The sequence below is a fragment of the Varanus komodoensis genome, unplaced genomic scaffold, assembly GCF_004798865.1.
Source record: "Varanus komodoensis strain SLA01 unplaced genomic scaffold, ASM479886v1 scaffold2, whole genome shotgun sequence".
In the NCBI taxonomy this organism is placed as follows: domain Eukaryota; kingdom Metazoa; phylum Chordata; class Lepidosauria; order Squamata; family Varanidae; genus Varanus; species Varanus komodoensis.
Window position 1 is genome coordinate 43,906,735 of NW_025335568.1, and position 14,449 is coordinate 43,921,183.

The 14,449-nt window shown below is 38.4% G+C and overlaps 1 protein-coding gene across 1 annotated transcript in view; it reads right to left on the reverse strand.

Annotated features, from left to right (window-relative positions):
* The window catches only part of DNAH11 (dynein axonemal heavy chain 11), a 167,931-nt gene that overhangs the window by 104,851 nt on the left and 48,631 nt on the right, over nucleotides 1–14,449 (reverse strand). Inside the window, exons 30-38 of the mRNA XM_044428955.1 lie at nucleotides 14,191–14,424; nucleotides 13,241–13,372; nucleotides 12,070–12,230; nucleotides 10,706–10,862; nucleotides 10,053–10,198; nucleotides 8,488–8,604; nucleotides 5,159–5,297; nucleotides 1,413–1,505; nucleotides 996–1,190 (exon numbers count right to left, since the gene is read on the reverse strand). Of these exons, the coding sequence (XP_044284890.1) occupies nucleotides 996–1,190; nucleotides 1,413–1,505; nucleotides 5,159–5,297; nucleotides 8,488–8,604; nucleotides 10,053–10,198; nucleotides 10,706–10,862; nucleotides 12,070–12,230; nucleotides 13,241–13,372; nucleotides 14,191–14,424 (1,374 nt within the window). The remainder of the gene's footprint in view (nucleotides 1–995; nucleotides 1,191–1,412; nucleotides 1,506–5,158; nucleotides 5,298–8,487; nucleotides 8,605–10,052; nucleotides 10,199–10,705; nucleotides 10,863–12,069; nucleotides 12,231–13,240; nucleotides 13,373–14,190; nucleotides 14,425–14,449) is intronic.

The window sequence follows — 14,449 nt, forward strand, 5'->3', positions numbered from 1 at the left end:
CCCTGCTCCATAGTAATAAACACCATTTGAACATGGGAGATATATAATTAGCACAACATGTAGCTTGATTCTGGACCTTGAAAAACTAATGGAGCGGTGGGGCTCAAAAGCATGGGAGAAGCAGGGAATGAATTTGATACACATACTTGGGTTAGCTTGTAACTTCTTCCATAAGAAAGGTATGGCTGTGCAAGGGCAGTGGTGTGGATTGCACCAAGCAGACTTTCCCAGTGGTGCATAAAACTCCCCTGGGAACTTGACAGAAGTGTCTGTTTCACTTCATCTCATCTGCTTGGTGATGATGGCAGCTCTACTTTCTGAGAAGCAGTTTCTACACAGGAAGGCTAGAGAAAAAGGATGACTCCTGACCCAATCCAACTCTCACTTCCCAAACATACACCACAGTAGTGTATTTAGAATCCTTAAGCCTGACTTCTAAAAGCATCACAATTGCTGTCTCTAAGGTTGTGTCTGCAAAAAATGAAGTCCATATCAGATCAGCTTAGAGGGTCATTTTGCTTCTATAATTAGCAGAGAGTCTTATACTTATCCACTTGTTCTACTGATGAATGTGACTGAATCTTTGGAGGCACAGTTTGAATGGTGATAGGAAAAAATGCTTCAAGAAGCTTCTCCAATACCACAAAGTTATCTGCTTTGGTTAAATAAAAGAGCACAGCATACAGATGATCATCTGCAGGGCTTGCTCCAGTATTTGTATTATGTAAAAATTGAGTGCCAATAATTAGTAGGCACTTGTACTCAGGTATTTAATAGAAAACAGGCTACATAACTGGTACACATTTAATAGAAATTTGCATCTTTAAAATACTGGCCTGCATCCTTGCAAGACTATTATTGAAATACCAGCACAAATACACAATAGGAACACTATAATGTACATAAAGGTAACCTTCACATCCAGTACAAGCTGTCTGCAATTATTTTGATTGAAGTACTTAAGGGGTGTAATTAAAGGCAATGGATTATTTTACTTTGAGAATAAAGCTCTCCTCAGGCTGCAAGTGAAGCTCCAGGGTAGACTGTTTAACCATCTGTTCAAATTGCAGGTCCCTCTTCCTTGGAACATCCAGAGCTAGAAACAGGTCACTGATTAGACCCATGAAAATGGGAATATCATCTGTCACTATCTTAGGCAAGTTGAAGTCCCTCAAGGCTCGCATAAGTACCTGAAAAGAACAGTAAACATCTTATGCCTGCACTAAGTTTCAATAACTGTTCTTAAACAGAATCTTTCCTTTTTGCTAACGGAGAAGAATGGGTAGTTCTGGATAAAGAGCAAAAAATCAATCAATTTAAAGGGATATAATTTTAGTACCAAAATAAAAACAGGAAATATGCTACTGCCAGCTGCATGTTTATGAACCACAGAACAGGACTGCTGCGCATACCTGATCTTCAGGTCTTGTCTTGTCCGCTCGCTTCAAGGAACCCGCAACTACCAAGACAGACTTAACAGCACGAAGACCCCAGTCATAATGATCCTGTCATATAAGAAAATAGAGATTACTCTGAAGCTCTGTTTAAGACAGTGGTTATTACTTCTGAACTATGAAACTCATAGCTGTTTCACTGTTATTCAAAATGAGCATGTTATTACTATATTAATTCAAGGGTTGATAATTAACCAAGCAGGTATACCAGCATACATAAAACCTGAATCTGAATTTTAAAATTATGTTAGAATTAAAATGATATGTGATTTGAACATAAAAGTGCTGGGAATTAGTATATTTGGGGAGATTCGGGGAATTAGTACATTTGGAGAGATGTACTAAAGAAGCCAGGACAGACCTGGAAGAGAGGACTGAAACGGACAACTTGGGATTGAGCAAATCACACAAAACACCCCCTCATGCCCATAAGCTTTAGGAAAATGCATATGGTGACTAGTTCTTGTGCGCTGACAAAAATCCAGGAAAACATGACACTGTGCTTTACACAGAGTTGAGCATGGAGAAGAAATACTATCCTGGCAAGAGCGGGAAAGGGCTCCAACTTTATTACATGGTTTACATGACTCCAGTCTTTAGAATTAATTAACCAGTTCTACCTCTAGGACAGCAAGCAATCCCTTGCATTTGCAAAAGGCTGGCTGGCTGCTCCTCCATCTTGACTGATCCCTTGCCTAAACTTACCTGCCTAAACTTATCTAGGTGTTTTGACATCTAGCTGTTGTTTTTTATTTCACACCAAGGGGCGTATACAAATGTGAATGCTTAGGAGAGAAAAGGCTTTCTAAAAGGACTTGGGGTTTTGAGAGCTACTTGTCAAAATGTCAGTTCCTTTTGAAAATTGTTTTCATTTTCCATGTTCTTGACTACCTAGAGTCTTGGGAACAAGTAGAAAAGTGAGAGCACCTATAAGAAAGTTTATATTATTTTATTTGTTGTATTTATATCCCACTTTTTCTCCTTTCAAGACACTTAAGAAAGCTTACATAATTCTTCTCCTCACAACCCTGTGAGGTAGGTTGGATTAAAAGCCTGTGACTGGCTCAAAGTCACCCAGTGAGTTCCAGTGAGTTCCACGGCTGACTAGTAAAGTACCAGCCATTAATTCCTTAAATATTGTTCAGGCAATACTTCCCATTTCTGAATCTCCAAAAGACCCAAAAGTGAAAATAGTAGTAGTCATCAGGGGGTTCCAAAACATAAAAACAATGAGAAACTTGTTTTACCATGAGAAACTTCTCCAAAGTGCCACATGGACATTTTGATAGAGGCTGTCAAAACGTGAATTAAAATAACTGGCTGTCAAGCCAAGCCAAGTATGATCTTGAGAGTAGGGGAAGTAAAGTGAAAAAAGAATCACAGCTGAGCAGAACATCCAGTGTTTGCAGCAGGGGGCATTCAGCCAGTGCCAGTCACAACAAAATGTCACCAGCTGGTTCTCAGTGCCCATGAGGGGGTTAAGTCACCCAGTTGTCAATGGGTTGACAATCCATTTAGAATTGATGGAATAGTCTATGGATTTTCAGAGTGCTTTCTTGCCCTCAAGCAACCCACCCTGCAAGAAACTAGTTTTGTACAACATGAAAACTCACAGTAACTTGTCCCCCATGATGGGTTCTTATGCCATGCAAACCCTCTCAGTGATAAGCAGTGGATAGAAGCGATATATGACCTAGTTAATTTACTGACCGGTTTGATGAGGATCTCAGAGAACATCCTCAAAGTCTATACAGGACTCTAACATAGGAAAGGGGTTTCTTTGTGATATACTTGGAATCAAGTTTTATTGAAAATCAACAAAGATTACTTTCAAATAAATAAAGATTACAGTGTAAAAATATTTGATATTATACGTGCAAGTCTTTTGTTGGAAAACTAGACTGTGTACAGACTGGGAAATTGATTATAGTAATTGGAACCAGGCAAACAATACACTGCTGTAATACCGAACAACACAGAGACAATTTAAATTGTTTCCAATAATGCTGAAATAACTGAATAAAGCCAAAATAAATAAATATTCAACAGACATGAGAATGATGAAGTTGCACCCAGGAAAAAGCAAGCAATTCCCTTTTAACTTAATTTCATTGGCTCAGTTTCATACGCTTTAGGCTACAGGACTGATTCTGACAGGTTAATTCATCTAATAAAACCGAGCACAGTTTCCAATATTTTCTGCTTTAACCATAGTAAAGTAATTGGAAACTGCTTTAAAAAAAAGTTCAAGAATGCTAGCATTTGCACAAGGTTTTTTTTTTTTTTTTGAATAAAATGTTGAATGTGGACTGCTTCACTTATACTGAAGCTGGTAAGTAATCAGAATCAGTTACTGAATTCGTATGATCATGGCTGCAGAAATCAGATGTGGTGGCATATTCCCTCCCGCCACACATACCAGATACGTGCCACGGTGATTGGCAGTGTTGTGCAAGCTTGGACCAGGTGGTTTATTCTTATGGGTAACAAGCCACCCCAAACCCACGACAACAAGTCAGCCTTCTTGAGTTTGCACAAAACAAGTTGGCAGTGCTCTTACAAGCAGACATCAGCTGGATAGAGCATCCCTTTCAAATATGACCTCCTCCTTGCTCTAGCATCCATTGCAAAGAATTATTAGACACTGACAAACATTCTAGGAGGTATTATAGTGGCTATTTTTGCAATGCAATGCAAAAGAAAAAAGAAATGAGCAGACCATTTTCTATAAAGTACGCATATGCCAACAGATAAATGTAATTTAAATATATATGTTACCATAGTAGGAAAACTGTGGCCAGATACCTTATGTGTCCATTTCATTTGCTGTCCAGGTGCGGTTTAACAGACAACTTCAATGCCCCTGTTCTACCATCTTGTGGTTCATCTTTGGACTGGTTTTCCCTTATTATAGTTTTTATATTTGACTTACATTGGACAAATCTATTAGATACACCTGCAAATACAGGACTGTCCTCTGTAAAGTAGGACACACAGTCATCCTAGGAAGAATGAGCATTTTATTCTCTGGGTAACTAAGACATAGGAGCTGAAGCACTGAAGCTGAAGTCAGCACTGGAGTAGAGCAGAATAAACATATCGACAGTCACACAAAATATGTATAACATTGAAGCATGAATAGACATGTCTGGGCTGTACTATTCAGATGGTGTGTTCAATCATATGATGCAGTGCTCCCTCATCAAAGGCATCCTATACACAGCAGGCATTGAGGAGAAGTCTAAACTCAAATCCTTCTCAATGACATCTAGTTCCAATGTACAGAGATTTTTTTTTAATGAAGGACTGCCTTGTGGTATTATGCCCCACCTTCAGATCAAAACGGTGTAGTTCACACACTATTTTAAAACTTGATATTCTATATGCAAGAACTAGGTGAAAGTGACACTATTCATCTCTGTTTCACATTAGGCATGTCTGCACGACTGAAATCACGTATCTGAATCATTCCAACTAAGAACCTAAAATGTGTTTTCAGCAGGACTAAACTAGTAACTTAATGAGGTCTCCATCACTTGCAAAGGTGTGTCTTGCAGATGCTTCCATTTCTAAATATCTGAGCAATTATTCGCTTTCAAAAGCACCCTAAAGTCATTCTCAGTTCATTGTACAAACTGATACTGTAGTTTACAACATCATTTTATTAGCATGGTGAAAACCCAAGCTCCAAAGAACTCCCTTACCTGTTTAGAGAGGAGTTCTCTGCAGAGAGTATACAAGGTAATAAACTTCTTGGCTAATAAACGTGCATCAACAAACCCCTCGGCAACCAGCATAATTTCACAGATTAGTTCAATGTCAGGAACAACCATTGCACAGGGTCTAATTGGAGTGGGGGAGGGGGGAGAGAACAAAGACAAAGATTAGTATGCAAGCACAGTGAGCATAAAACATCTAACCCACCTAACTGAAAACAGTGATGTCTACAAACATTTTTGCAGAACTCAAGAGAGCCACAATTACAAGTGTCACTCAGTGCTAACAAGGAGTGTTTTTCCAGCAAAAATGGTTAATTACTTGTTGTCGATTATTAGCTTTCTCTAGCAGTGCTATTTCGAAGGAGAAAGCTAAAGAATTTAGACTTCATGCCAAATTCCACAGGTTCAAAATAGACAGACTATGAAAATAAATTTTAGATAACAGGCAAGCTTAAAAAACCCCTTTTGGAGCCTTTCTGGGTTGGTATCCACACGTCGACAGCAGGTGTTCCCCAGAGCACTGCCTAACCAAGCAGTCCCGTTTTGTACTTTTGGAACAGCACAAGCCTAACCGTGTTTTTTAAAAATGTGAGCACAATTCAAAAAAATAGTTTGCCAACCGCTCATGGCCCCTCAAAGGCACAGCTTGACACTCCAATGCGGTGTCATCACTGGGTGTCAAACTAGAAATCTATAAAATCTGCAGTCTACAAAAAGCATTTTGAGGAGACTGAAGAGGTCTGCTTGGACATTTGGCTGACCCTGGAGACCTTGGCAACTGTGGCACGGAGTCTTTGTCATTCCTGCTAAGGGTTTGCTCACTGCTTCCCTTCACCCATGATTAATATAGTCATCTGGGTTAAGGTGACATTTCAAGTCATTGTGGGTGAAAGCTGTAGAACAAGCCATGGGTTGTCAAAGAGGCTTGTTGCCAGTATATATGTAACTTTGAGAAAAACACCCCAGTTCATGTGACAGAGAAACTCACTGTGGCTTATAAGCCAAACTGGGTTCTTGTGTCATGCAAACCCAGTCAATATCAGCTTATAAGTTAGAAGCATAAAAGATACTTCTGAAGTCAGCTGCAACACACATTTCTTCATCATAAACCTGTGTTTTTTACATGCTTGGGTTTTTTTTAGTTCTGAAGCTAAAGACCAAAAGTCTGTTAGTGGCAAATTGATTTTGCAGTAAGGCAACATAATGGCAAAATGGGTGCACTAAGTGATGATGTGTGACAGATTAAACAAATAACATATATAACTGCACAAAATAATAATGTGACATAGTTAGACTCAGAAAAAATTCCTAAACCCTCAGCTCAGCTCATGGCCCCCATCTTAAGAAGTCATTCCTAATATTTGATTTAGAAGCTTGGAAATGCTGATCACAAATATTAGCTCCTTTACTTCCCCCACTAACTTCCACTGTTTAAAAGCCTATACAAAAAGGAACAGCACAAGGGTCTGGGAATCAAATGCTTTAAACAGACTGCAGTATTTATTTATATTGACAGGACCACCCTCTGACAGAGGTACAGATTGCAGCAAAGCTGTAAACTGAACTGCGTCTAACTCAGTTATTTACAAAAACAAGCAAGCAAGCATTTAAGGGAAACTGCTTCCCTCCAGGTCTATATCAACATTCAAGGGCAAATATATGCACACAGAAGGGGAACCAGGGAGCTAATTTACGAGACCTACAAACCCGTAGCAAGAAGGAACTATGGTGGTTGAGAAGGGTTAAAAATAGCACAGGGAGGGCCTGGGGCTTAGACTCAATTGAACAGTCTGCAGAACAGACTAAAATTTGAGAGAGAATCCAGTAATCTATGATAAAATTATTTTTTGTTAATACTTCATAGAAGTGGAGTCAAATTAATCCATCTTTCGAGGTAGAATGTGAACAGCAAACAGCATTCCTCCACATGTGATGAAACTGTGCTAGGCTGCAGGGATTCATGCAAGAAATGTGTGCTCCTGGATTACCAATCAGCAAGTGGTCCCCAGCCCTCAAGCAGTGCTGTTACCTTGTCACCTGAACAGCCCTAAGTCAATCAGATATAAATATTTGCTGCACTGCTTCTTGTAATAGTGTATCTAATCATTGCTAGGCACTGGAAGCACATGAAGAAACTGGGTTGGCCATATTTCAAATATGGCCTTCTCCAAGTGCATAATAAACCCAAATCTAGATTTTTGAAGGAGGATTTGTAAAAACACACACAACTTTGTGGCAACCTTGAATGCTTTTATCAGGTATCAGAATGCCATCTCGCAGGCTCCTTGACCACTTTCATCTGTTTCCTCCCTCTGAAAATGCACTGGAGAACACTCTTTTGATTATGCTACAGTTGCATTCACTGAAAAATTAGAAAAGCTCTGAAATTCCCTCTCTCCAACATGTTCCTTTATGCAGGTATGTTTTCTTCTTTCAGTTTGATTGCAAACTTTTTAAAACTGCTGTGTATGTACAGAGTCTCTCTCTCCTTTCTTGTAGCTTTCCTGATATCATTTTGAATTAGATTACTGGGGGGAAATGATTTTGCACAAGCATTTGTGCACTATAAAATTCTCTTTCTCACTCTTTTTATTTAACATAAAGCATGGAAAGCTAAATTTAAGTTCCTTTACCATTTTTAACATTTCCCAGCTGAGCAATGGAATGAAATAAACTACCTAGATAGGAGTATAATTAATGCCTGGAAAAGGCAGCTTAGTTACATAGATCTACCTGTATTTAGACAAACAAATATCCCTATGTATATAAAAGGTGCAATAATGTCTAGTTATTATGCTTTAATGAGAAATACAATACCTTTCAATGTGATTTACTTATCTGTAAGTGCATAAAAATAGCTTCAAGGTACATAGAATAGACATTTTATGCATGAAAAGTAAAAATTTAGCCATTATTTATTTTTATTTAATGCATTTTTGCACACAACACCAACATCCTTTTTCATTAAAACATGTGACAGCATAGCTGGAGGTTCTTTTTAATGGAAATTAACAGGGAAAGATGACTCAGATCTTTAACAAAATTCAGTTAAACAGCTTTATGTTTTATCCTAATGCAGTAACAAGTCTTTTCTTGTATCATAACTATAGTTTTAAAGAAACACAAAACCCCTTTCCTGTATATTTAAAAACATCAACAAATAATCTTGCTCTACACTTTTCTATAAGAGTTTAACTTTGGCAAGCTTTCTCACAGCATCGCAATGGAAAAAGCCTAGCTGTTCTCTGCTGCAAACCACAGAACTGACATTAGGTGGCATGAGTGTTCCGAATGCAAATCTACTTCATACTTGCCTGAAAAGAGCTTTAAGATTTTCAGGTAATTCTGTTCGCCCAGCGTATCCTGGGTTCATAGTGATAAATATTCCAACTGATGCCTTCAATGTAATGATTTCCCCAAGGAATAAAAATCTGCATCAATTGGAAGGAAAGTGGAAAGTTAAGGAAGGAAGGAGTGCACTTTGTTTAGATTTCGACTATTCTCTTTTGTCTTCTTCTCAAAAATAGTTTTCAAAATACAGTAACAGGTTATGGCTGGTATCCTAAAGCCATGCAACTAGCACTGTACATCCAAGTTGGTTTGGGTCTTGGGGTTATTGAAAAATCAGCCAATTCTCCCATCTCCTGCTGCACAACAGTTGAAGTTTCATGACATTTCAGTTTCTTTCCAAACACAAGTCCAAAGAGGTTAACAATGTTACCAATAATGATGATGATGATGTCCAAAGATACTAAAAACATTGCTGGAAAAGATCCCAGCACAGGGAGACAGGCAAACCAACCAACCATGACAGCTTTCTCTAGGTAGACTATTCCTCCTGTCACAGGATTATTTACCAGCAATTTCACTTGTGGGAAGTTCACTGACAACTTGGTATTACTGTTCCTGTTCATTTTAAGAAATGCATTTTGATGTTATTTGTAAGCCTCCTAGGAAAGAACCATCCTCGGGGGCTGGATATAATACAATAAAATTATGTAATAAATACAATAAAATTATGTAATAAATACAATAAAATTATGTAACAATAAAAATGCTAAACTAAACCTATGGATGAGAGTCCCAGTCTAATACACAAGAAAAGTGAGTATAATTAAGAAGCAATACAAAAACTACAAACACCAAATCTATAAATAACAAGGGAACAATATAACTTAACACAGAGTTAGGCAACTAAGAACCCAGAGGTGATTCATAGCCAATATCACAGGATAAATAGCTGGTCTGGCTATTCTTCTGGATCGTCTTCACTGCTCTTTGAACAGGCTCTATACTTTGATTTTATGGGTTTTCATTGTACCAACTGGAACCAAGACCAAGAAAGACTAACTTGCTTAAAATTACATGTCAAAACTGTTCACGACATGACAGTTCATGGTGAAGCTGTGGCATGTACAGCTGCCATTTTGACTATGCTACCCTGTTCAGTTGTAAATCCAGTGAGCACAGGTTTTGTGAGGGTTAAGGAACCATTGCAGTAAGCTGGGATGCAAGGCATTTACTGAGGTGTTAGAAGACAAAGCCATGGATGCTGTGTAGCATATATTGCACCAATAAGGTAGTTTGCTCACAAGGACATTTATTTCAACAGTGATGATGAAGCAGATTCAACCAAAACTCTAGTCCAATGTGGAGATCATTTTATCCTTCACTTCAATAAACAGTTTGTTGGGGAGCCCTGCAGTATTTATAGGGTTTAGAAGAAGTAGCAACATATTAATTTTAGAAAGACAGATAAGCACACATTCCTCAAAGAAAATTGGAACATTAGCACCAACAGGTAGCTTATTATGTTTATCTTCAAGACAAATTTAATGCCTTAAAAAGAATATTTAAGGAAACAGCTGCTAATACTCACTGCTTTTTCTTATTTCTTATGGCATCATGGATAGTCTTTACTTGTACTGCAACAACTGAGAGAACTTCTACTGAAATTCGGTTGAATTCATCAAAGCACCCCCAAGCACCTGTCTGGACCAAACCTTTATAGATGTTTCCTATGGACTATAAGAAAGACAGAAGAATTTAGTGTCTGCAGTTTTCTTTTTGAGAGGAAGTTTTTCATTGATATATGTGTGTGTGTGTGTATCTATCCATTTATACAGATACACATATGATCTCTTTCCCCCACTCCCAACCCCATATATAAAATAACACAAATCCCTGTACTATTGTACTATCATTTATCTACATAAACCTTTTGCTGGATTCTTCTGTCTAGTGCATGCAAGACATCATGGAGCTATGATACTAGTTCTATGACATAAAGTATAAAGCTTACAACTAGGGACACAATTCAGGGAAGCACACAGGTTCATGGCCCTCTTATTTTCTTGAACATAGATGAGTGGTTGGACTTCATTTCAATTCTAAAAACAACTTTATTTTATTGACTTTTTAAAAATGCATCACACCAAAGTGAATGTAAAGTAGCTGTCCTCAGTCAAACACCATCCTTTCCATCTATCCTCTTCCCTCCACAGAAAGCCTCCTTGAAGACAGGCACAGCACCTTGTAATCCATCTGCTCAGAACAGTTGAAAACATAGACCATCATCCCGAGTGCATGGCCCAGATCCTTGGTGGTCTCTGTTTTTCCTGTTCCAGCCGGACCTGCAGGAGCTCCACTCATGGTTAGGTGAAGAGACTGGGTAAGAGTAATGTAACACCTTTAAGCAATGAAAAGCAGAGTGACTGTAACATAGTCATAATCGCTTTAATAATGAGCATTCCCAAAACCACAACAATGCAGGAACATATCATTGAGGAACCTGTATAAGATTTTATATTATGAGGCCATTAATGTCTAGTATTTAATATTTATAACCTGTTCTACCTGCAAGCACCCAGAGTGGCCATTCCTTGTTCAAAAGACTTGCTTTTTAATACAGCCTACTGCAGTGTGATATGCTGGAAGGCAAATAAGCATTTTGGAGCTATGGAGAATGGTACCACATGGGCGCAAGACCTGTGCCCCCACTCAAGGCCCTGTCCTCTCTGCCACCACTAAATCCTCCTGATCATGCCATTTTTTTCTGACGCTACTAGCAGCAAGGGAAGTGGGGCCCACGACTGGACTACTGGGAAAGGCAATATAGTTAACAGAGGGGAAACAGCCACCCCACTAGCACTATGCTGGAGTCTGCAGACAAAAGAGCAGTCCTCCTTCTGGAGTCTAGAGGAATTGGGCAAGCAGATAAACAAGGAAGGAAGCGACTCCTGAAAAATTGTTCCTTCCTCTTCCATGCAGTAATTGCTTTCAATAATTAAATTAAATGTATATTACATTCTTTTGCCATCTAGCTTGCTGCACAATCTGCAGATCTACTAAGATGTTAAGTCCCACTATGTTCAATGGTACTTACTCCCCAATACATACATACATACCCAGTTACCTGAATGTAAGCTGTGTTGAAAGGAGTAAGACTTACTTTTTATGACCAGATTCGAACTGTAAAATTTGTTCATTAGGATTGGAATATTTCTATTTAACTATATTCCATTTGCCTCAACATTGGCAAATTCTATTCATTAAAATTGTGAAAAATCATCTCAGTGAAAAAAAAGGCATTATTAGGCACAATACTCTTTTCAGGGTTTGTCCATTCCTTCTTTTCAAACTCTGCATGTTAAACTAAGTACTTGAAAGCAAACCCAGCTGGCCACCTTTGTAACGCAGTAAGTTCTGTAGCAGAACTATGCCACTTGAATGGGAATATTTTGTATCCCCAGCAAAATTGTTTTACTTTACGCTTGAATGTTTATCTGGAAATTATGCTATTTCCATTATTAAACATTTCTCACAAGAGAGAATAAATGAGTATCTACAAGTCGGATCAAACAAAGATAGACCATTATTAGCTAAGCAGACATTACCTGTCAGTCAAAGGTGTAATAACTAGCCGAGGGGTATTTCCCAGGTATTCATAGTAGTACTGGAACTGAGCATCACATATGTTGGCAAAACAGTGTTTCTGGGCGCAATCCCATCTATGGCGTAGTTGTGACAGCCAAGCAAAGGCTTGGGAACTGGTGACCTGAAAAAATACACTACCATTGCACCACTCCTATTTAGGCAGGCACTGTTAGAGATGAAGGAATCCAGACATGTCAAAATATCTTAACTGTCATCACTAGCTTTCATGCTTCATTCCTGCTCTTACACAAGTAATAACCCCATACACACTGGCAATTATAAGGGATTAGATTCACTCCTGGGAATCACTCTGCCATATAGGAGAAAGTATAATGCAAGATCTCCTTTTTAATGGAGGTTTTGTTGCAAAAGACATGACAACTTCTTCTGCCAAGATCTCCCCCTCCTTCTCCTTTATGAGTAACAAACTCAGAGATATGACTCAATTTTATGTGTGCCTTCCAGCATCATCCATTCTATTCCTTAGAACTGATTATTCCTTCTTTTTTAATAGCATCCTCTGAGCTTCACAAAACAATTATATCTTTGATGTCTCATTTGTTTCCTTCTTGATTTTTGAATATCAGTGCTTGGACTGCCTCAAAAGCATCAGTGGTATCTGTGAAAATCAAGCCCTTTGTGATAGGCAGGTGATAGGCGATAAAGGACCTTTGCCTGTATATGGCCCATGAAATATTGTGTCAGTACAAAGTCTACTCTGGATTTTCATTCAGGCTTTGGGGCAGGAAGACTTAAACTGAGTCAGTAATCTTCCACAGCTTTATCACAAAAGGAAAAGGGGCATTAAGATCCCATTTGAACACGCCTTTCAGAAGCTTTGGATACACACTTTGTTATCAATTCAGGAGTAAGGTGTGGGGCCATGATGACATGTCCAGGCCCCATCTCTCAAAATCCATGGGATTGAGCACTGATGCCTGAACAGGGAGCACTTATACATATTATTTCATTATTTACTACCAATCAAGAATGCTTATGTCAAGATACCTATGGTGTTGCAGACTAGACCTAAAGAATGAAACGAAGACTACACTAAGTACAAGTGAGAAATACATATATTGAGCAGCACTAGACCTTGGCATGGAAACTGAGATACTGGCCTAAGCTTACCTTTTGAGCAACAAGCTTTGCCACTACATCTCGTGCATGGACATCAATTGTACAAATGGTCATAATCTTCTGTCTGTCACTTGATGTCAGTTCTCCCAACAACAGAGAGATCAGAGCATTTAACTGAGTGATCTGGAAACGGCACAAGGAAAATAGTTTTATACCCCCTTAAATATCACCAATAAACCACTGATGTCAGTTTATTCTATGCAGGAAATGGATTCAACTGTTCCACCAAAAAAGGGCTGTATAGAAAGGGCTGGTGAAGATGGTAGTCAGTTATTTCAATTTCAGTTCAACCAGTTTCTCACTTTCAAAATATCAAACTTTAGCATATATATTAGCCTATAAAATGCTAGTGATTGGGTGGTGCAGTTAATAAATACGTCTCCTCTGTGGTATCTTCTCCTATGCTAATTTTTGCTCTAATGCAGATCTATGAAAAGTATGTAGGAGCTTTTATATATGCAAAGATACTGAAACTATCTATGAAAATGCAAAATCAATGCTTCTTTTATTACAGGTAAAGTGAGCAACCAATAAATACAGACTGACAGAATGTTGCTTAACATGCAAGCTAAATAACTCCTAAGGACAAAATATACTTATGTTATGAGAATTGACACAACTGGCAAAAAATGAGCGGCAATATTTTCTTCATTGTGCTACACCCAAGCCATCCAAGAAAAAATTTGAAACTTTTCTGCATTTAAAAAACTGCACACAGAGAAATCTACCATGAAATGGAAAAGAACCTACCTTCCCCTTGCTATGTTATTTTTCTATGTGCAGGGAAAGGTACATTTTGTTTGTAGGAAATATTGAAAGCAGCAACATATGCACCATAATCTAAAATGGTGAAGTCCAGGAAAAGCTTTAATACTTGGTTCAGCTGGCTGAATAAACTATTTTACATAAAGCCTGAACATGAATAACAAAGACACAAATACCTGTTTTTTATGATAATCCTTCAAGGCTGTTTCAAATCCTTCTTCTAACCTATTGAACGCTATCCCCACATCTATAGTCCACCAGATTTGAGAGCCAGTGAGTGCTATTTGAGCAGGGTAGTCAAGGATCCACTGTTCCCTGGACTTTTCTTCATAGACAGCTATGGCTTCTGCGATGTGATGGCGCACTGTTTCACGCATAATGTCTTCTAAGAGTTTCAACCAGGTTTCTACCTTTTGGGATAATAACCATTATACA